The sequence below is a fragment of the Rhincodon typus genome, chromosome 2, assembly GCF_021869965.1.
Source record: "Rhincodon typus isolate 14 chromosome 2, sRhiTyp1.1, whole genome shotgun sequence".
NCBI classification, from domain to species: Eukaryota; Metazoa; Chordata; class Chondrichthyes; order Orectolobiformes; family Rhincodontidae; genus Rhincodon; species Rhincodon typus.
Window position 1 is genome coordinate 78,018,314 of NC_063333.1, and position 23,986 is coordinate 78,042,299.

General features: G+C 37.8%; 1 protein-coding gene across 3 annotated transcripts in view; it reads left to right on the forward strand.

The window, feature by feature from the left end:
• Positions 1–23,053, forward strand: part of cdk6 (cyclin-dependent kinase 6) — a 247,968-nt gene extending 224,915 nt beyond the window's left edge. For all 3 annotated transcript variants that reach the window (XM_048614192.1, XM_048614186.1, XM_048614182.1), the window contains exons 6-8: positions 6,482–6,532; positions 13,548–13,683; positions 14,004–23,053. In XM_048614192.1, the coding sequence (XP_048470149.1) occupies positions 6,482–6,532; positions 13,548–13,683; positions 14,004–14,150 (334 nt within the window). In that variant the 3' untranslated portion in view covers positions 14,151–23,053. The remainder of the gene's footprint in view (positions 1–6,481; positions 6,533–13,547; positions 13,684–14,003) is intronic.
• The last annotated feature ends 933 nt before the right edge of the window (positions 23,054–23,986 follow it).

Consider the following 23,986-nt stretch of genomic DNA (forward strand, 5'->3'; position numbering starts at 1 on the left):
GTGTAGGTACGGAAGAGGGATTGTTCCACGTAACCTACAAAGAGGCAGGCGTAGCTTGGGCCCATGCGGGTACCCATGGCCACCCCCTTTGTCTGTAGGAAGTGGGAGGAATTGAAAGAGAAGTTGTTGAGGGTGAGGACGAGTTCGGCTAAGCGGATGAGGGTGTCAGTGGAGGGGGACTGGTCGGGCCTGCGGGACAGGAAGAAGCGGAGGGCCTTTAGGCCATCTGTATGGGGAATGCAGGTGTAGAGGGACTGGACGTCCATGGTAAAGATGAGGTGTTGGGGATTGGGGAATTCAGACCAGTCCAACAACTTTGTAATGACCCTGAATAAGAACATCAAATTATGTAATGATCTGATTAGGGCCCAGTAACCTTTATTTTTGAAGTAGACACAAGTTGAGATCCAGGGTACTTGTTAAGAGAAGTAACAAGATTCCATGGTTTTGAACAAACAGCAATACTTTATTGTACAAGTTGGATCAGTAATATGATCTACAATTAAACTGCAATTCATTTCTAACTCCCAGAATCATCACGTGGTAAACAAAGGAAGTATATTGTGTCTGAATGCCCCGCAGTGCACGTCAAAGTAGCACATGCAAACAAGACACATTCCATGAATTTATCAGCAACTACCATCAGACCTTAATTACTCAATAGGTCATCATATCTCATTATAGTTCACCATGGGTTTCAGTTCTCCAGTTTTGCTGATCTGCTCCGTGCTCACCTGGACTCAGAAAATAGCATGTTAGTCCTCTCTTACAGACATAAATCTCACTTTTCACCAAAAACCAGCTATACCAAGATAAATCTTTCCTTATATTTTTCCATAAGCTCTCAGAAGAGGCTTGGATAGTCGGAGTTTTTTTTCCCCCAAGGTAGGAATGTCAATTACATGGGGACATTTGTTTAAGGTAAAAGGGGTTAAGTTTAAATGCAATGTGAGAGGCAAGTTTTCGCTTTACAGAGGGTGGTAAGTGCCTGGAATGCCTGCCAGAGGAAATGGTGGAGGCAGATACAATAGCAATATTTAAGAAGCATCTTGAAAAATATACGAATAGGTAAGGAATAAAGAAATACAGCCTGTGTAGACGCAAAAGGTTTTTAGTTTAGAAAGGCATCGTGTGTCAGCACGATCTTGTTGGGGCAAAGGGCCTGTTCCTGTGCTGTACTGTTCTCTGTTCTCCCACCTTGCTCAGCTGCTTCAATAGGCACTGCCTTTCAATTATAACCCAATTGCTTGTGGTCTTTCAGTCTCTTAATTTAATCAGTACTGACCTAACAGGGACACTCAACTTTGACATGTCGCAACTTCTTGGACTTTTCCAAAACCCTGACTGTAACACTTAGCTGACAACTAACTCCTAAAACTTGGCCTAGTTTCTAACAGCACAGAGATATCCAGCTGCTCTTGATTTCTCACTGAGTCCTCAACTACATAGGTTCACTGTTTCAGTTGCCCTTTCAGCAATACAGTTCAACATCTAATTTCTGCATGAAATTGCTTCTCTTTTTTCAAAGATTTCCTTGCACCGCAGCTACACAGATCAATTCAACTGGTTTGAACATTCTCACAACTCAGAGTCAATGCCATTCAATTGCCTTTCCCGCAGTATAACCAAAAGTCAGCATTTCTAACATGGGGCCTGCTCTGTCTCTCCAAATCCCATATCTTCACTCTCTGTCTGCAGTCTTTTGCACTGATCTTCTGTGACTACAGAGTTGTCCCGAGTGACCTATTAAAAACCTTCCAAGAAGCACCATCTATTGCAGGAAGAACTTAATGTTGACGCCTAGCAATGCTGGAACTGAGTATGCTCTGAAATCTACATTTCACACACTGAACATTTACTTGCTCAGTACAAAGAAGAGAATAAAACTAAATCATTTTAACATAAGGTCATTTTTCATCTGTTGATTGTGTATCTGTTTAGCCTAATGTATTTAAACTCCATTGTATAGTTTCTGGTGAACAAGATGATTCTGTAATCTCATCTCAACATTTCATTTCTTGCTGAGGGACCCTCCAGCCTTCAGGACTCAATATCAATTATTTTAGGGCCTGAGCACTTTCTTCCATGTCACCCCACACACACCAGGCTTTGTCATCGCTTGGGCTGCTACCACAACCAACCTGTCAGCTATCTATGGTCCGAATTAGCAGCTTTTTATTCCCTCAGGCTGACCTTTACCCATTCCTTTATCTGCCCAGCTGCTATTATCTCTCTCTGGACTCCATCTCCACCTATTGTTTAGTCTTCTCCCCATTCCATCTTCAGTATATATGCCAACCTTTTAAAAAGCTATAATCAGTTCTGAAGAATGGTCACTGGACTTGAAACGTTCTCTCTACAGATGCTGCCAGACTTCCTGAATTTCTCCCAACAATTTCTGTTTTTGTTTCAGATTTCCAGCTTCTGCAGTTCTTTGGGTTTTATTATGATAATTCAGTAAATACATCACTGATTTTGTGATGTGAATGGCTGAAAAGGTAAATGCCAAACTAAGTTATGACTAGAACTGGAGCTAGCTAGAGGTATGTTAGAAGTTTTCTTTCTTTATTCTTTCATGGGATGAGGGTGTCACTGACTGGGCAGCATTCATTGCCCATCCCTAATTGCCCAGAGGGCAGTTCAGAGTCAACCACATTGCTGTGGGTCTGGAGTCACATGTAGGCCATACCAGGTATGGCAGTTTGTAGACTTATATACTGCTGTGGAACTTTCAGTCATATAGTATGTTTCCAAACTCACTGAGTACCACTGGCTTTTAGAGATCTGTGATTTTTCATTGAGCACTGTGAAAAGATTTTATTCAAATGCCTTGTTTCTTATGCATAATTTTTTTCAATCAGTTGAGCATAGTTATTCAAACTGGTAATATAGTATTTGGAAATAGTGGCAGATACAAAGTTTACACTGCAGTTTAATTCCATTGGTAATCCAAACAGCTAGCTTTTCCTCATACCAAATTGACTTGCAAACGCTATTCATGGTTTGTAGAGACAACCAGTGCACCTGTTGATGGTTATTTTCCCTAATGCAGGGGAACAACGCTGTTGAGCAGTCATTTAATCACCAGTTGTTTGTTAATACCTTGGAGATGAAATTTCTTACCCTCAGGGACAAGACATCCCACCTCAGTGAGTTGTCTGCCAATTAGAGGTACACATAGTGCCAGCGGGAGTGATGGCCACTGCCAGAGATGGCCAGGTGCAGTGGATCAAAATTTTGTAGGTGTTTGGAAGCTTTCATGGGGTTTTTTGGGAGCTGGTGTTTAAGAGGCCTTGGTGGGGGGTGCAGCTTGGTTGGGTGCATTACACCTTGTGAGAGGCCTTCAAGTGGGCTCACTGGGCCAGTTAAAGAGAGAGCTCTCTCCCACCAACAGCCCACATACGGAATTCTGACAAGCGGACTTCTCAGAACAGACTCTCCTGTGCTAGTGGTAGCAGGATGGGGCCTTTTAATGGGCATCAGCCAATCAAGGGGCCTCAGCTGGCCCACTGACAAACAGGCCCAGGTGAGGAGGCATCGACCAGGCCACCTGCTGGGTTTAACGTGCACAGCTTCCCCCCACCTCCCACCTGGTTGGGGAAGCATCAAAGTGAACCTATGCTGGAATATGAAGAAAAGTTGTACAAGTTAGCACAAACACAATGATCAGAAGTTGTGAATCTAGCTACAGACATTACAGGCATCTGATTCACAGCCAGCACCATTATTTAATCACATCCTGAATCATGCATTCTAACCCCCATGTTTGTTCCCATTTGTGATATTTTGTTTACATCTTACAAATCTCTTTCAGATCTCAAAATTCTGGGTTGGGGAAGACTTGCATTCAACTGGAGATTGGTTAGCTTCTTTAAGCCTTCCCAGCACCAGCCCTTATTCTGCAGCACCTGATGAGATATGTAACAAGAAAAATTTATCTTTTTGTTTTATTCATTCACGGAATATTGTCGCTGACAAGGCCAGTATTTGCCCATCTCTAATTGCCTATAAGAAGGTAACAATAAGCCACCTTCCTGAACTACTCCAAATTGTGTGGTGTAAATATACTGACAGTGCCATTAAGGAGGATTTCCAGGATTTGATCCAGCAACGGTGAAGAGTCAGGGATATAGTTCCAATTCAGGATAGGTTGTGGCTTGGAGATGAATTTATAGGTTTTGGTTTTCTCTTATGGCTGCTGCCCTTGTTCTTCTGAACAGTAGAACGTTTAGAAGGTGCTGCCGAAGCAGGCATGGTGATGAGGAGTGGTTGAGGACTCTGGGTCTGTACTCGATGAAATTTAGAAGGATGAAGGGAGATCTCATTGAAACTTACAGAATACTGAGAGGCCTGGATATGGTGGACATGGAGAAGATGTTTCTGTTAGTAGAAGAGACTATAATTTGAGGGCATAGCCTCAGAGTGAAGGGGCAACCCTTTAGAATTGAGATGTCAAAAAGTTTCTTCAGTCAGAGAATGGTTAAACTGTGTGAGTGTATGTTTGAGACAGAGATGAATAGGTTCTTGAGTAGGAAGGGGATCAAGGGTTACAGGGAAAAGGCAGGAGAATGGGATTTAGAAATAGATGTACAGCTGTGATCAAATGGTGGAGCAGACTCGATGGGCTGAATGGCCTAATTCTGCTCCTATATCTTATGTTCTTACTTAAGTGATGCATTTTGTAGAACGTACATTCTGTAGCCACCATGCATCAGTGGTGAAGAGAGTGGATATTTAAACTGGTGGCTGATGTACAAGTTAAGCATGTTGCATTTTTGTGAATAGCGTCGAACTGCTTAAATGCTGTTGAAGCAACCTTTATGCAGAAAGTGGTGAATATTACATCATATACCTGACTGGTGGCTTGTAAATATTTTAGTGAGTCAGAAGGTGAGATATTCACCACAGAATTCTCAACCTCTGACCTGCACATGTAGTCACACTGTTTTTGTGGCTGGCTCAATTAAGTATTGGTTAGTCATGAGCCCCAGGATGTTGCCAGTGGGAGACTCAATGCAATTTCATATCCAGGGGAGATGGTTAGGTTCTCTCCTTCTGCGGATGGGCCTGGCACTTGTGTGGCATGAAATTTACTAAGCAATTATCAAAGTTATCAGTCCAAGTTGAGCGATGTGTAGGTCTTGCTCACATGACTATAGACACCTTCAGTATCTGAAGAGACATGAATAGAACCTGAATGTTGTGCAATCATCTGGGAGCTTTCCTGTTATCAACCCAACAGGGTTGGCGCCACTATTGTAGCCATTATGGAACAGCTTGGCTTGGATCTTATCTAGTTCTGGAGCGCAAGTCTTCACCATCCAAGGTGTCGGGCCCCAAACTATTGCTGTATCCAAATTGCAATTCGGAGGCATATAGGTTTATACTGTTGTAAGAGAGAATTTCACCTGTTTAGAGCTGGAGCTACATGGTGCAGGCAGATGCCATATTCATGTCCAAATAATGCTTCCATAGTAACAAGGGGAGGGATCTTTACCTATGAACCAAAGTGTTCCTCATCCTTTGAGCATCACAAAAATAAAAAATGAAAATATTGTGTGCTATTTGAGTAGCCTCCAGCAGTGCCATTAAAAAAACAAATTAAGATAAGAATTAATCAGGCAGTTCAACACTGACGCAGTGGCTCAGTGGCTAGCACTGCTGCCTCTCCCGGTGCCAGGAACCTGGGTTTGATTCCACCCTTAGGCAACTGTCTGTATGGAGTTTGCACATTCTCCCCGTGTTTGCGTGGGTTCCCTCCGGGTGCTCCGGTTTCCTTCCACAATCCAAAGATGTGTAGGTTAGGTGGATTGGCCAGCTAAAATTGCCCAAAGTGTTCAGGGATGTGTAAAGTGGGTTATAGGGGGATGGGTGTTGGTTGTGATGCTCTGAGGGCCGGTGTGGACTTGTTGGGCCGAAGGTCCTGTTTCCACACTGTAGGATTCTATGATCTATGACCTAACTCAGTAGTTGCAGAGTACAGCAAACATAATAGAAAACTCATTAAAAATACCCTCATGCCTGAAACAGTCAACCTGCTCACCTAAAGACCTCTCCCTGAATAGCAATAGCTAGAATACCAATAGAAACAGAATAGGAAGTGCCCAGAGACGATTTTCAGGCCACTGCTGCTCCACTTGTCATAGTAAAATCATTCATCATTTGTTTTTACTCTTCAGCCATGGGGTTATATTTGCAGTTGGTCTTCTGTCTATCTGTAGCTTGATGCAACTGTTTTACTTCAAGATATTATAAAATTAGCACTATGTAAAAATCTATCATGAAACTACAAACAAATTTAAAAGAGGGATGTTGTAAACTGTGGTTTCATCGCTCAGAGCTAAATTATTAACTTAAATTGAGAAATTCAATGAACTGTTTGAGTGCACAACATTACATCAGTGCCAATTCCTATATCAAAAAAAAACTGAATTAACTATGACTGCCATTTTGACTAATAATTTGTTTCTCTTTTTTCCAGTGCCCTTTTCCGTGGTAATTCAGATGTTGATCAATTAGGAAAAATTTTTGAGTAAGTTATCAGACTTTTACATTGAAGTTACATCATGATTGTGGATTGAAATAATGGAATTAAGGGGAAAGTGGGTTTACCTGCTGTACTCATTGTCAAAATGTTTTGCTTAGATTTGGCTAACTGCATTTCTTTAATCATGCAAACAAAGTCATACTTTAAAAGTGACCTGGGATTAGCAGGTTACGATTATCAGCTTTCTTAAAGAGCTGCTGGGTTTCACAGCTACAGCCAAGCTACTAAGTGCTTTTCTATTTTTTAGATTATTCTTCCCCTAGTCCTTCTTTAGAGGACTTGGACCAACAGACAATGTATCAAATGCCTTCCAATCTCCCCTTTTATCCACAGTGCATGTTACTTCTCCAGAGAAGTGTAATAAAATAATCATGATGGCCCTTTTGACAAAATCATGCTTATTTTTCCCAATTACCTTGAACTTGATTAACAATAACTTGCTCAGTTTGGGTTCTACAAGGGCTGCTCAGTTCCTGACCTCATTACGGCCTTGGTCCAAACATGGACAAAAGGAAAGCACTTGAGAACTGAGGTGAGAGTGACAGCCGTTGATGCAAAAATAAATAAATAAGCAACCGTTTTTATCGTGTTTCTTGCAAATTGTCCTGATGTGTGCAAGACAAAAGCCTTGAAAAAAATGTATCTTTTTTCAACAATACGCAAATACTTCAATTGCGATCACTAACATAACACTAACCACCACAAATCCTTGTCCTGAATATTTATCTGTAATTCCTCAAATTCCACATTGGTCATGATGGACTATTTCAGATTTTCTGTCTATGCCAGTTTGTGTATGTTCTCTGCTGCTCCTGCACTAGGCAGAGAAGTAGTACTGTAAAAGGAAAGTGCAATTTCAAAGTAATTTATGATGTTGCCCTTTGGCTGAGGATTTGCAATAAAAGTAGAGTGAAAACATCAGTGCTCACCATTATTGGACAGTAACATCGCCAACTGTACGTGCTCTGTTAAATACTGAAATCAGGAAGTTGCTGTTCAAGTTGCCTTGCTGCTACAGAAACCTTGCAACAGTAGTATCTCGGCATTCATTCAGATGAAGGTCATGATGTTGTGGACATTTTTGTAAGGGAGATGGAGTATAATATTTGGGAAATCTTGCTACAACTCTCCAGGACTTTGGAAAGACCACAACTAGAGTATGGCATAAAATTTTGTTCTCCTTATGTGAGGAATATATTTACCTGGGAAGCAGGTCAGAGACATCACTAGATTGTACTAGGATGAAGAATGGTTGAGCCAATACTCGTGGGAAGAATGACAGTCAATCTTATTGAAATATAAAGGATTTTGAGACAACTTCACAGAGTAGATGCTGAGAGAGGGTTTCCATTGATGAAAATCCTAGAACAAAAAAGGCATAGTTTCATAATAAGGGGTCACCCATTTACTACAGAGATGAGGAGGAAATTCTTCCCTGAGGGTTATGAATCTCTGGATGTTTCTATCCCAGAAAGCTTTGGAGTCTGACTTATGTATGCAAGTTGAGCTAGACAGATCTTTGAACTGTAGTGGTGTCAATGAAATTGGAAAACAGGCAGGGAGGTGGAGTTGAGGCCAAAGTCAGATCAACCATGATCCTCCTGAATGACAGAGCATGATGAAGGGGCCACATGGCCTCTACCTTCTGTTTGTTTTTTGTGTTCATATATGGTACAAACTATAGAAAAGTTCATTTTTCAATTCAAGTGCAAGCCAATCTGTAATGACATGATAAATCTTAATCCCGAACCACCTCTCTTGTACTGAAAATTGTACTTTGCAAGTGTGAAGTTTTATTCCTTCAACATTTTAATTCTTGGTGAAGATTTAAAATTTGAAAATTCTTCATTTTTCTTAGCCTCATTTATTTCTCTTTCAGTTCTATCTTTCCTTTCCTTTCTTTAATGTTTGTTCTATGTACTGGACCTGTAATTGTATTTCACATGTCCTAGTTCAGACTTTATGCGATCTTGTTTGATAGCAGAGAGAAGACTTCTGGTCTACCAGATGTCATCACTAAATCCTAATGATGAATACCAAAATTAATATAAGATCAATACATAAGAGTGCAGCAACAAAACGAAGTTGGAATAAGTTATTCCCAAATTAAGATAGGTTTATTGGATTCCGATCCTTGTTTGACGACTCTACTGGCCTCAACAACATTTGAGTTTTAAAAGGGAAGATGATATTGCCAGTTATATATGTATTAGATTATATCTAACTCAGCATCAGAAGCAAGTAAGCCAAATTCCTTAAATTAACAAATACAGAACTAGTCTATTACAAAACACTTACTAAAGCCAAGATGCAAAAATTATTAAGAAAATGCTTAAATTGTACAGATATGTCCAGCTACCATTCTTTAAAAGTAACACACACAACTTCCTTCAAGCCTGCGGAATAATATAAAACTCAGTAGTGTATTTTATGCCATACTTATCTTACAAGTACTTTGGACAAGTAACAGTTAAATTTAGGAAAAAATTATTATTCACAAATAATTACAAATGCTGATTTGCAGCTAATGTCACTTCCCACACAAATTGTTAGCACTGGGGTGGGTTTCTTTCTGGATCAGTTATGGCTGATTGAAGTTACTTTTCTTCGAGACAGTGTTGTATAGGTTCAGACTTCTCCTTTAGCAATGATAAGGTCTTACAGTGGATTTTCAATTCTCAAGCTTTGATGTGAGGAGTTTCAGATAAAGAGAGAGGGCAAAGGCTGTTTCTCCTGCAGCACGTTTTCTGTGTTCAAAACCAATACGCTTTACACCCACAGATTGAATCATATAACTTGCAGTATTGCAATCAGCTTGTGTTCTACGCAAATGCAACACTTCTGCTGCTGTAACTTGTTTCCTTTGTTTGAAGTGTTTTTTTTTTCCAAAAAATTGAAGTTATATGTATGTCTAGCTATTGATGAACATTAGTATTTCAGATAACACAACTTCATACCATGTGATGAAATCTCCTACTATTAATTTTAGGCAAACCCTTTGTGAAGGACAGGTCAAATTAGGTAGAGAATTCAAAATGGAAGATTTTGGGCAGTGTGATCTGTAGAAGCAAAATAACTGCATTTTCTGAAAGTCTGCAATGAAAGCAGTAAGTTCTGGAAATAATCAGTGTATCGGGCAACGTTTCTGGAAAGATAAACAGAGTTTCTGTTTCAAAGCTGTCATAAATTGAAGATTTCATTAAGAAATGCTGCAATAACTCTTGCCTGTTTAAGCTGTGTGTGCAGCCCTGGTTGCATATGTTGCAAATTCAAGTGCAGTGTTAGGGGAGCCATGTCACATACACTTTGCATTAAATTTTGTGTAAAGTGCAAATTCATAAACTATTATTTTCTTAGAGTCATTGCTTAGTGCTTGTTGTACAGCAGCATAGTACTGACCTATAATTCTCGTCTGATTTCAATCTCAAGAAAGAAGTAGAATGACATTACAGGATCTAACCATCTACTCATTTGGATGAGGGAATCTCATTTAAAAACCTACAACATTCTAATAGGACTAGGCAGGTAAATGCAGGAAGGATGTTCCCACTGACTGGGGAGTCCAGAACCAGGGTTCACAGTCCAAGGGTATAGGGTAGGCCATTTAGGACTGAGATGAGGAGAAAATTCTCCACCCAAAGAGTGGTGATGAGCCTGTGGAATTCTCTGTCACAGACAGCAGTTGAGCAAAACATTTAATGTCTTCAAGATGGAGTTAGGTGTATTTGTAAGTGCCAAAGGGATCAAAGGTTATGGGACAAAACTGGGAACAAGATACTGAATTGGATGAACAGTCATGATCATATTCAATGATGAAGCAGATTTGAAGGGCTGAATGGCCTGCTCCTGTTCCTATTTCCTATGTTTCTATCAGTTTAAAATGAGAAGGGTTATCCATCCACACTTCTCAGTCCAACGATAATAGACTAGCAATATAGGAGGCTAGCAAAAATGTGGATACTTGGGAGCACTGCACAAAAAGTTCTACAAGCCACTTTACTCCACCTCACTGACATGCATGCGTTCAGTATATCATTACGTTGCCTATCTGTACTGCCACACACTACTGACACTAATGTGCCAGTGAGTGTATTATAACAGGCAGCATAAATCCTCCCCAAAATTGACAGCACAAAAAGTGGATCAGAGTAAAAAACAAGCTATAAATTATTGGAGCAACATTCTGCAGGCAGGTCAGATTTGGAGTGAGACTTATTCCTGACTGACAAATGCACCCTGAAACTATCTAAAGTCCCAAGGTCATGGTCATTTACATGGGAACCTAGGAGCTATCCACAGTAGGAGGGGCACTATACTCACTATAAAACTCGGAAAAAATGCACATTTTTAAGCCTGCAAACTCCATTTCTATCAGGATTATGTATGCTTACATAAGGCAGATATTTTTAGTTTTGTAAACATTTGAGGCTGGCATGGAGGGGGTAAGAGTGGGGGAAGCAGTTGCAATGTGATACCTGCACAGACAGGTTTGACATTGGAATTTCAGATAGAGACAACACATATCTAATATTTGCCTCAAATTTCTCCACCATTCACCGGAATGTCCTGAAATCATATTTCCAGATTAGAAGAATTGCCAGGCAAACTTTCACTAATTGGTTCTTATTCTTTCAAATTGGATAATAAAACTATTTAAATATTTTGTTCTGTTGAGTGGATGTGAGGAATGTTGGATCAGCCATGATCCTATTGAATGGGAGAGCTGCCTCAAGTGGCCGAACAGCCTACTCCTGTTTCTAATTCTTATGGTCTTATTATAGTGACTGAGTCTTAGCACAAATACACACATCTCATGCATTTATTGTTCTCATTACAGCAACATCGATTTTATTAAAGTATTTAAGGTCATTTGTACAGCACATTTGCTTTTTGGTAACGGAGATTACAGAAGTGTTACTTTTTCCAGTGGTATTTGACAAATATGACAAATAGTTTAGCAAAAGGGATAAACAGTGCCTTCCAGTGGCACATCCAAGAAACTAAATATAATTCCTCCAAATTCTAACTAGTAATATAGGGACAACATTTTGTCAGAGACAACTCTGAGGGTTTCATGTGAAGGTGTTGAGTTTACTCATTACAAATATAACCTTGCTGTCAGGTATTGTTTTATTTTATTCTAACACTTAACTTACTAAAATAATTACTGCGCAGTGCCAGTAAAGCTGCCTTCTACAGTAGGGGAACAGGGTTGTTTCAGACCTGACTTACATTGAGAAAACTATCAAAAAATTTTAAAGTAGCAATAGTATGGTTATTTGAACATTAATAATTGTATGCACCAATATGGGGGTGATTGATTTATTGATTAATTTACTGTTGTCACATGTACCGATATACAGTGAAAAGTGTTGTTCTGCTTGCTGTACGGGCATATCGTACTATACAAAGTACGTCAGGGTAGCAGAACAGAGTGCAGAATATAGACTTACAGCTGTTGAGAAAGTGCAAAGAGAGAGAGATCAGAATTAACATTTGAGAGATCCATTCAAAAGTCTAATAACAGTGAGGAAGAAGCTATTCTTGAAACTATTCGTATGGGTATTCAAACTTTTATATCTTCTGCCCTTCAGAAGAGGGTGGAAGAGAGTATAACCGGGGTGGGAGGGGTCTTTGAATATGTTGATTGCTTTCCCAAGGCAGCAGAATCAAGGCTTCCAGGCTAATTCTCTTGAGGCCAAGTTTGAATCCTACCACTGATGGGATTTAAATTCATGTAACAAATCTGGAATTGAAAATCTTGTCTCAGTGATAGTGACCATGAAGTTACTGTCCATTGTCTGCATGACCAACACGAGACTCCCCAAGCAGGTGCTGTAATCCCAGCTTTGAAATGGAAGGCAAGCCCCAGGTGGACAGAGGAATCACTTCAGTGATACCCTGAAGGGATCACTGACGAAATGCAACATTCCCACAAAATGGGAATCACTGGTGCAAGACTGTCCAAAGTGGAGGAGGAGCATCTGGGAAGGCATCTAGCACCTGGAGACTTGTCGGGAAAAAATGTAAGACAGGCGAAAACAGCGAAAGGAGAGTGCTGCTACACCAATGCCTCACCCACCCCTTTCTGTAACCACCACCTGCCCCAAATTTAACAGAACCTGCCGTAGCCACATCAATCTTTACAGCCACCTACGGACTCAACTGAGAGTGGAAGAGAGTCATCCTCGCCTGCAAGAGATCACTGATGATGATGACTATCCATTGTTGTAAAACCCATCTGGTTCATTAATGCTGACCTTGCATGTCTGGCCGACTTGTGCTCCAGCCCCGCACTAATGTGGTTGGCTCTTAACTGGCCTCTGAAATGGTCTGCTAGGCTACTCAGTTCAAGAGCAATTAAGGAAAGGCAACAAATGTTGGCGTTGCTATCAATGCTCAGATTCCATGAAATAATAAAAAAAAGTCTGACTGCCTCTAATTTAATTCCATTATACTCTTCTTATTGCTTAAGCCTGTTACAGCTGATTTTATGATGTAGGTAACATCCATTGTTACCGCGCCAAAGGTCAGGTTTCTATATTAATAAACAAATGGAATGGCTACTTTTTCATAAAGATATTCAAAAAGCTACAGTCACACTGTCATTTCTGAGACTGAATTTTTTTTTAGCAGATTGATAGTTACAGAGAAGAACACAGCTTTTCATAAAAAGAGGGATTTCTCACTTGTTACCTGACTGATTAAAGAATGACTGTTCACCTCTCCCTTGCTGTGAGAAAAGTTCAAAAAACTTTCCCAATCAACTTAAGGCTTCTCTGAAATAGGGTAATATTAATTCATATTTGACATACAGCAGCCTGTCCACTCCTTTGGGGTGAAATCACATGTTGCGTGGGGGAAAAAGAACAAAATGGAGGAATTAGAGTTAAATATCTCCCATTATAAAATATAGCTTCAAACCAATGAATTATTGTAAATGTGATTTTGTTCTTAAATTCCTTTTGCACCAAAGTTAAAGTATTGTCTGTTCATACAGTGTACTTGGTCTTCCAAGTGAGGATGATTGGCCTCGAGATGTGGCGCTACCAAGAGATGCATTTTCAACACGATCTCCACAACCAATACAGGACTTAGTGCCAGAGATAAATGAACCAGGGAAAGACCTGCTGCTGGTATGCTTGTGTTCATATATTCTTCATTCACAAAAATTAATTGTATTGTTAGCAAATCCAATTTTTATTATTGAAAACTGAGAAATCAACATGAAACTTTACCAATATGCATGATTTTTCTCAAATAGTGGACATCCATGAATTTACTGATTTTAAGCTCTGCATTCCTTTGTTGAAAGATTATGGCTAGAAATTTCTTCAGAGTTATTGTTTTGCTGCTGTTACTCGAGCTTTGACAAAAATGCATTTGACTAATCTTGAGCTAATTGTAACTTGGTATTTTATTTTTAATCTGTTTGTTTCTTTTTTATAAAAAACAGAAATTTTTAACCTTTAACCCAGAGAAGAGAATATCTGCTTTCAGTGCACTGTCTCATCAATATTTTATGGACCATGAGAAATACACTGAGAATCAGAACTTGTGTCTGTCTCCAAACCAGTCATCTTCAGAGGGGAACACTGCTTAACATCTGCTAGAAGAGCACAAGGCTGCAAGATGTGCTGATTTCTTAGGCGATTTCATTTGTCAAGCATTGAATTCTTGGTCAGACATTATACTCTCGCAAAGATTACTTGACAACTCAAATATTTTACAGTATGACACAATCTCATCAGTATGCTGCTTTTAAAATATGCCTCTTATTTGTGCTTTCTTGATTATATAACCCATTGGAGGTTTACTGTTAATGAAACAATGCAAAAACTGTTGCGGCTCCCCCGCCACATCCTCCCTATCCATCCTGCCCCAGGAAATTTCTGGACTCAGTTAGCTGCTGTCTATTCACAAATGCTGCAAAAGCTTGTTACCTGAATATGGCGTGCTGCAAATGTGAAGTATTTGGAAAAATGGGATAAAGTCACTGCCAAACTACCGAATACAGTCACTGCCAATCCTGCCAGAGTTTTTTCTCCAGCTGCTATGGCCAGAATTTGAACGTTAAAAGATAAGGCATATTAAATGTCCTCACTGAAGAATGTAGTTTTTTTAAAATGATCCTTGAATAATAAACCATTAAAAGTGAAATGTATTTCTTCAACCATTCACCCAAGGTGCTGTGAACATTTGGGTATCAACAATCTTTTATATCAACAACTATGGAAAAGTTTCAGAAGTGATTGCTGTGGCATTAGCTGGAACAAAAGATTTAACAGAACAGTTGGAATTTATAGAACTGCTTCATATTGTGCAAATAAGAAGGAACATTGTTTTTAAAGAATCATGACTACTTTTTTGCATTTATACAAGATGCTTGTTTTAGATGGTATTTTTATATAAACTGCAACAGAAGACAAAGCAGTGAATTTGGAAAAATATATCTTAAGAATTACAAGATGCTTAACGTATATCAGTATGTTTAAATGCAAAATGAAAAAGCTAGTGAACGAACCACATGAATTTTCAATTTATGATGTTTTTCAAATTTCACAGGAACACTCCTCCATACCTAGTACTTGCAGGACATTATGAAGAAGTAATGTGTGTTCAACTTGGGGTTGTCACAATTTGCCAAACTTAAAACTGGATAGACACGTCTAGGGACACGGTCAGCATGATGTAATCTTTGTTCTTTTGTTGATGAAATTTAGTGGAAACTTGTATAGGCTCGGTAACTGATTCTTGCAGATAAGAAGTATATTAAAAATTAAGTTTCAGTGTAAAAAATATGACGTGACAAGTTTACGTTTTGGAAATTGCCAGATAAAGCAGACTGGCTGGGGCAAACTGGATGGAGGGCATCCCAGTCAAACTGCAATGTTACAGATGAGTGGATATGTACCCCATTGTAGTTGAATAATTGTGGTGTAATACAGCACTGATGAAATGACCTAACCCAATGCGTATTGGTATCTTCCTTATAAACTGTACTGTAGCAATTGTGTTCAAGTGGAAAACCATCAGCTTCAGATGACTTTGACAATATAGATTGGTAATCATAAAGTACTTGTATTTAGCATATAAATCTGGATTAATGTTGAATCAGCCTCAAGAAACAATTTGTTTCATATAGTGGCTAATATTTATGTTTTCCTTTGAGATAGACTTGCTTTGGTAAGGTATCGTTGCTGAATGGCTTTTAGGACCCTTTATTATAAAAAGGTGAAAGAAAATAAGTACATCTATCACATATTAAAACACTGCAGTTTACAAAAGCTAAAACGTGGTGAGAAAGGCATATTTACTTTGATGTATTATGAATAAAGAGGGTTTATCTTGTTAAAGTATCATAATATTGCAAGTGACTTATATATAACAAGTTGTGCAACTAGTCTTGATGTTTCAGTGACTGATGAAAAGCAAACAAAATATTGATTAGAATAGACTTTGGTGTTGATGAGGTATATCTTTAACTTCAACAACTAGGAAATGCATGTGTTAAGGCTAATGTCAGTACAGATGAATCTTGTGCACCAGCACAATCTGTAAATATTGCTTAAAATTCATAATGGGGATAATTTTAACCTATATTTTAACAAGACATCTATATTAAACTGAAGCTATAAACTTTCTAACATGTCGAATTCAGGGGAATTAATAACGTTTGAAATGTATCTATATGATACCAACATTCAGCAACTAATTTGACTATGGTGCTTCTAGATAATATTTTTATCTTTCAGGACTGCTCTAGGGTTGTACTTTCTAAGATAGGTGAGGTGGATTTCTAGCAAGTATCTTCCTTCCTATTGTAATAAAGTGTTTTTTTTTGCCTTCAGTTAAAATCATAATTGTTTTTAAACGCAATGCCAATATAAATAGACCACTGTCTCCAATAGAAAAATAACCATGAAAAGCAGAGAGGTAAATGAATGGGTCAGCAAAGAGGAGGAAAATAAAATTCAAAAGAAACAGCAAGTGGTATAGGGAACAGTTCCTGTTTAGGGGGACAGATGGTTGTGGTTTAATTTATTTATGAAATAAAGATAATGTCACCATAGACCTAGATGACCAGAGAGGAGTTGTGTCATAGAAAGAGATGACAGGTGTACATGCAAACTGAGGGTTACCACGCAGCAGGCAAGGGGAGAGTTTGAGAAGGCAGAACCTAACTGGTAACCTTAGCTGGTGTGGGAATTGAGCCCTTGCTGTTGGCATCACTCCGCATCACAAAGCAGCCATCCAGGTCCTATTATTATCCAAGTCCTGCTTTCAAAGCTGTGTTACTTTACCAGTGCGTTTTCATTTCAGGGCAATAAGTAATGAACAGTATTGCAAAACAAACATGTTTAATAGGTTGCTATACTTTCTTTCGTATGTTGCAGTGCCATAGTCCCCTCCTCCAAACTGTGATTCTCACTACCACATCTCACTCCTGCCCTGCTTTCAGCATATCGTCAAAGTCCCATTCCTGGGTTTAAAAAAAAGTCTTAATGCCATTACTGTACTTTTGGATGTCAGCTTTTTTTATTTTTAACAGATACACAACAATGAGACAGACCAACGCTCATAGCAGTTACAGTATTGTTTGGTTTCCTACAAGCAATGTAACAGAGTTTTATAGAGGTTGCCTCAAGTTCTATTTTACGTAGTCAACTTTATGTCTCAAACTGAAAAAAGATTCCTAAGCAATAGGTACGTTATATATTACTATTTTCACCATTTGCTTAATAATTGGAATGCTGTAAGGTGTATTTCCAAATAAATTGCAAAGAAACTTGTAGCAGTGGAGATCCCATGTTTCATAGCTCATAAAACCAGAAAAACTTGTTTCTTTTTGCAGTATGTATCAAAAATAGAGCTTTACTTCTGTACACAGGTAGATTTATATTTCAAACTCCGAAGTTTCTATGCAAAATGTTCAGTTAGGGATTTCATGGGTTGCTGTCTATTGAACAAATCATCCAGTGAAGTTTGTGTCTGGTGAATATCTCTACAGAATCAAGGTAACCCAGATATGATGTACAGTATCCCTTGACTCTATTGTCAATCAGCCATAGTTGTGTAGTTCAGGCTATAAACCAATGACAGTCATTATAGTGTATAATAAATTACATCTTAATTGGCTGCCTTGAGACTATTGTATGTTGCTTTCTCATAAATTGCAAGTAAAACTCAGTATCTTGTGGCCTTAACATCCATTAATTTGGAAGTTTTCTGTACTGTCTTCAAAATCTAGCTTAATCAGTGGATTAGATTGACATTGCAGTTAAAACCATTCCAAATAATGCAACTAAACACTGCTGTACGTAGCAAATAAAACTGCAGGCCAAGCGCTACAGTGAAATATATCTAATAATGATGCAATTCCTTACAATTAAATTTGTTTAAAAAAACATGCTGTAATAAAAAGGTTTAACAATTTAGACTTGACTTGCATTGATTTGATTTCATTAACCATTGTCAAACAAAGAATTTTGAAAACTACTTTTCATAAAGATCATGATCCTTTAACTATAGATTTATAATACTTGCATATAGCTAAAGAATGTTAACTGTATATAGAGCAAAATGGTGACTCTCAAATGTCTCAATTAATTTCACAACACTAATCTGATGTGCAGTTTTTAATTAGACTGTTGAGTTCTCTGAAACATTAGCCATAGATATTTGTTAATATTGATATAAATGTCAGTAGGTTCTGTTGGTGATAATTTTTTCCATTTGTGGCTACGATGTTTCAAATGTTTCAACGGCAAGGAATAGCACATACATGACAGTCAGTATAATTCACATCTTTTATGAAGATGCTGCAGTTAGAAAGAACATTTCCCCTTATTTCCCCTTAAATCTCAAAATCAATTTAACCATTTAAAATAAGTACTTTAGAAGTGTTTCTGTATCAAAAATTGTGTTTTAATGGAGTTCTGGGAAAAATATAGCAACTTGGTGTCAAGAAAGTCTGCAAAGAATATTTGTAAAGCAGAAATTGCTCAGTAAAACAAATGTAGTCACTCAGACTCTTAAAGATGAGAAATGAACTGTTGAAGCATATGATAATTACAGCTACCGATATCAGTTTGTTTTCTTGTAACTTTAATAAGTAAAATAATCATGCTGAATCTGTAATGTCTTACAATTTCTCATAGTTATCCAATTTTCAAATTAATCAATGTTCCAGAAATATGCTGCTCCTCCATAGACGTGATTTTGTATTGAGAGGAAGACAGACAAAGAATGTGATAAAAAGAGAATTGAGAATGAGTGTTAAAATAAACAAACAAGTATTGTATGAGCATTGGGAAGGTGAAGGAATTTTGAGAGTGGATAACAGTTGAAAACAAATAAGTAAAGCTAAAGTAAATAACATTACAGGAATCAAAGAGGTCAGGGTGTTTCAGAAAAATAAATGGTACATACAATACCCAGTGGTCTAAGCATTGACAACTGCAAACAGGAGAATTTAAAAAAAACAGAAAACACGGGCAAGTATTATACCCTTTCACAGAATGGGTAATATCCCAAAATTAAAATACAAGTGAGGAATTTGATATAAATTTACCAAGCATTTGTATGGTATCAAGCAAGCTTATTGTTAGTAAATGGAAAAAAATAACAACGGAACAAAATCGTGACTTTTGAGTAATATGTCACACCATTGACCATGACCATGTAATAATGGGTTAATAATGTGACCTTGTTTTTCAGCAGAGCACTATGGCTTCACATGTAACTGATTGCTGTTAAGAGTTTAAAAGGTTTGCAATGTTATGTAGGCTGCAATGTAAAATCATGGGGAAGGTTTGGTACAAAGCACTGCTCTAGTTTGGACAATTGTGGACTATGTACGAATTCAACATTAAGTGTTAATTGTTCTTATTGTATATATGCAGTTTTAGAATAATTGTTAGATATGCTGATTAGTTCAATGAGATAATGAAAAGCTGGACCAGGAAGGCCCCAAATTCAGTTTCCACTGCATGCAGTCGCAGCTGGGTGGAAATATGAGACACTACATTTATGTTGCGTATCCATGGTTAGCAAAGAGAAAATCAACTAGGATTCCTATTTCTGACCAATAACCAACAACTCCAAAATCAAATAAGTGTGTGATTGGCAGGTGAAACAGTATTCTGTTTAGTGATGAAAGCCTACAATATTCACAATGAAGGTTCTCACATTAGCACCTGCAAAACGAATTCATTTTAACTGCATGATTATTTACAAGTTGGGTAACTGAGGCAGTTCCATCAGAAGTTTCTTTTGCAGATCTTACACCCATAGATTGGAATTTCAGAAAATACTAATTTTAGCCAAAAATTGAATGGAAAAGTGGGCACTCCTGCTGCCATTTCATATTGGTCATTAAATATGGTGAAGGGACATGTATTCTATCAGACTTTACCTTTTATATGTTGTCCTATTGCCAAAAATACATTTTTTTCCAGAGTAGCTATAATTACAAAGGTAAAACCTCCCATCTTTGTGAGAGAGAGAGAATAAATGAATCCTCAATAGAAAAAGATATCAGTGACACAGATGCAGCATTTTCCAAGAAGCACTTTTAAGGAATAAAATAACTCCTGAAGAGTTGTGACTAATATTTAAAGCTAAATAATGTGAAGAAGTTTCCAATGTCGGTGCAGAAAATTAAGAAAAAATATACTTTGTATAAATTGCAATTCCACAATCATCAATGCTCGTCTGAAAATATTTTTTTTCCAAACCTGTCCTGCCCACAAAACTAGAGACTCTAGATTGAAATAACAAGGGTGATAAATTCACCACTTGCGTCCATTTGCTAAGTGTGCCAATTAGTATCTTTAAATGCAAAAGAAAAAAGCCAACAGTTGTATTCTGTTGTGCTGACTATTCGCACTGATTCATGGATGATTTTGTTTGATTATGCAAATTTATTTTAGCCGAAACTTGAACTTTAACCTAACCTGTGCAGTCTAAAGCTTATTTCCTAATTGTGCCCAAAGGAGAAACTCTGTTTATCTTCAATATTGTGTTGAAGAGTGAGAGTTCTGCTGGTACTATATTCCTGTACATAATACATCATGTCAAAGTAAAAAAACAAATTTCAACAAAGCACAATCTTGACAACATACTTTTAAATTGAATTATTTGTTATTTATTCAAAAATATGTGTCACCTAAAGCAGGGGTATTGTTTAAATCTGTTAAATAACAAAATTCATTTTACTGTGAACAGTGATTTCAAACCTTGAAGCTAAATTATACTTAGATTAATTGACATTTGAATAATATCTGGCCAGTTTAGAATATTGACATGTCATAATAGAACTGCTATAAACTCAAATGTTGCAAAACACATAAGACACACTGCAATCTTTATTTGTGAATTTAAGCTGCAGTCGTAACAAATGCTTATCTGATTCAACATATCATGGCACTTTATAATTTTGACTGTGCCTGTATCAGTCATAAGATTATGAATTGTGTTATACGCTACAGTTTACCTTGCATTCAGCATTGATGTATTGCAGCTGTTAAGCTGTTACTTCTGTGAGCTAACACTCAGGAGTATGATATTTGTTTTATATCTGAAAGTATCATTGAAGGTATCCAATTGACTAAATCAGAAGCTGATCTAATATCCGTTAAAACACCAAAATTTACTATGGACCAGGTATGAACAAAATTCACACATCATACTACAAGTTGAATTTGCAACTTACAGTGAGTGGAACACTTTGCTAATTAATGCATATTTATGCATTTTAGCATAAATACATTTGAAGATGTCCCATTGACTACAATCATTATTGTTTATTAAATGTCACTAAAGTTTTTTTCCTCTGTTTTACACTGAATTGAGTCAGAATTCTAGTGTTTTACAAAAAAAGAAATAAACTAGCTTGTGTGCACTCAATCAATTTCCTCAAGTTAACGCTGCAAAAATGAATCCCAGTACATAGCTGAAATAACTAAATTTTGATTTAAAACTGCTTTATAAATTTAAGAACTAGGAGCAGGGGTAGGCAATTCAGCCACTCCAGCCTGCCCCGCTATTTCAAACGATTCTGGCTGTACTCATCTTGGTCTCAACTCCACTTTGCTGCCTGCTGTCCATAACCCCTCAACCCATTACTTATTTAAAATCTCTGTGTATCTCCTTAAATTTACTCAGTGTCCTAGCATCAGAAGTAGATTCCAGATCTATGGCTCTTGAGAGAAGTTATTTCTCCTCATCTGTTTTACATCTGTTCCCTTTATCCTAAAGCTATGACCACTTGTTCTCAATTGACCAAAATGAAAAAACCTCTTTTCTACACCTACTTTGTCAATCCCTAAAACAGGTTGCTCATATTTAGTAATTTAGCCACACCAACACATTTTTATGTTCTGATGCCCTGACATTCCAATAGTTACAATTCCAATTTCATGTAATTAGATCACATCCAATATATCCATCCAGCCATAAAACTTGAGAACTTTGCAGGTTTAAGGGGAGAACATCTTGTTTTAATTAAATAACCATTTAAATTCATTCCTTAAGTCCATTTACTACATCTCCACAAAAGCTCCCACATTCTTCGTATCCTTGATCTGGCTAATATTCCTGTCAGCATTGTGAAAATAGAAACATTTTTCAAAAATGCTTTCGATTCTCATGGTGCTTATGGCGGCCAATATGCCTTCATTCAAGATACTGCACGCTACATAAATGCTGGTTCCCAACTGGAATGAGGACAGGAACTCCATAATGAGTATACACTTGCAGCTTAGCGTATTCCTCCCCACTGCTATTTGTCTCATCCAGAACAGGTAGAAATTCCACCCTTTATTCTAGGGAAGAGCAAAAATGTAGCAACTGGATCTCCATCGACTCCCTGGTTCTCCCTGGAGTTATGGCAGGAGGCTGGTAAAACACCTATGATATTTCCAACATATTTTCTAGAGCATGGTCACTTTGGGTCCGCCACGTATTTAACCAACGTACAGATATATATAACATTAGTAATTTTGTCACTTTCCCATGCCCTTTAACAAAGACCTTTTCTGTATAGACTTGTATGACAGATGAATCTTCAACCTACAAATTAAATTGAATTAATTTGTAAAACTTATTTTTGATTAAACAATGTTATGTTGGATCAAATTATATTTATATGTTCAAGTATCTGTATGACTGGTCAAGCTTGCAAAGCAGGTGGTTAGATTAGTATGAACACCAAAAATGTTCAATGGAACAAATATGATTTCATATTTATAGTATTTTTGTTTGTAATAGCTTTGTTCTTAGAGCATTCCTGATTCATGTTTGCTGCTAAATTTATGCCTTGCCTGGGTCTACAACTTAGAATGTCTTAAATAGGGAACAAGATTGCATTGGCAAAATACACCAATGCTAATGCTGCTTGTGTTGGGTGGACTTTTGCTGTCTCTACCTTATGTTTTACTTTAGCTTGAACTGTTCTTAGCTGCTAAATCATATTTTGGAAATAAATAAATATTGTAGTGTGTACCATACTGTGTAAAGGTGTGTTACTTCCAAAAGAATCTTTAATTCTGTAACTGGGGTATTAATAATAATGCAATTGCAATTCCAATGCCCGAATGCCATGGAATAATATCACATTTCTCAGTCCAGAATGTAAATAAAGTTTGGGGTTTCAGAGGACAGGGAGGGAGAGCAGCAGTAGTCAAAGGAAAGGGATAACCCATGTTCTTTAAAATGTAAAATCAGCTAAATACATTGCAAAAACTTACTATTTTGGTAGCAGACAGAGAGGCCAGAATTTTGTCGCGTTGACAATGGTTTCACTGCCGGTCGGAGAACCAAGTAAGTACTTCCCATCATCTCCATAGGGGATGCCTGAGGAAAACTTGTGTTCTTGAGTCAATGAATTTGTCACCAACACATCTCTACAACTGAGGTCCTAAGTGTTAGAATTCAGGCCTGCTGAGAGCTGCCACTTAGAGGCTAGCTGCTCATCAGCTACACTGACATGAAGGAAAGCGAGGCGGTGTAGCTCTGATATTTAAGGATGACATCAGGGCAGTAGTGAGAAATTATACAAATTCTACAACCTTTTTCTCCAGTGTGGGTGGAAATTAAAAATGGGGGAAAAGACATTGATAGGTGTAGTCTGTAAGCCACCAAATCATAACATTATGGCGGGGTGGGCAATAAACAAAGAAATAACCAATGCATGCAAAAATGGTATGGTAATTATCATGGGAGATGTTAATCTACATACTGATTGGTCAAAAACCAAGTCAGTCAAGGCAGCCTTGAGGTGGAGTTCATGGAATATATCTGTGATAGTTTCCTGGAACATATGAAATGGAACCCATGAGGGAGCATGCAATCCTAGATCTAGTCCTATGTAATGAGACAGGAATAATTAATGAACTCATAGTTAGTAATCCTCTCGGAAGAAGCGATCACAGTATG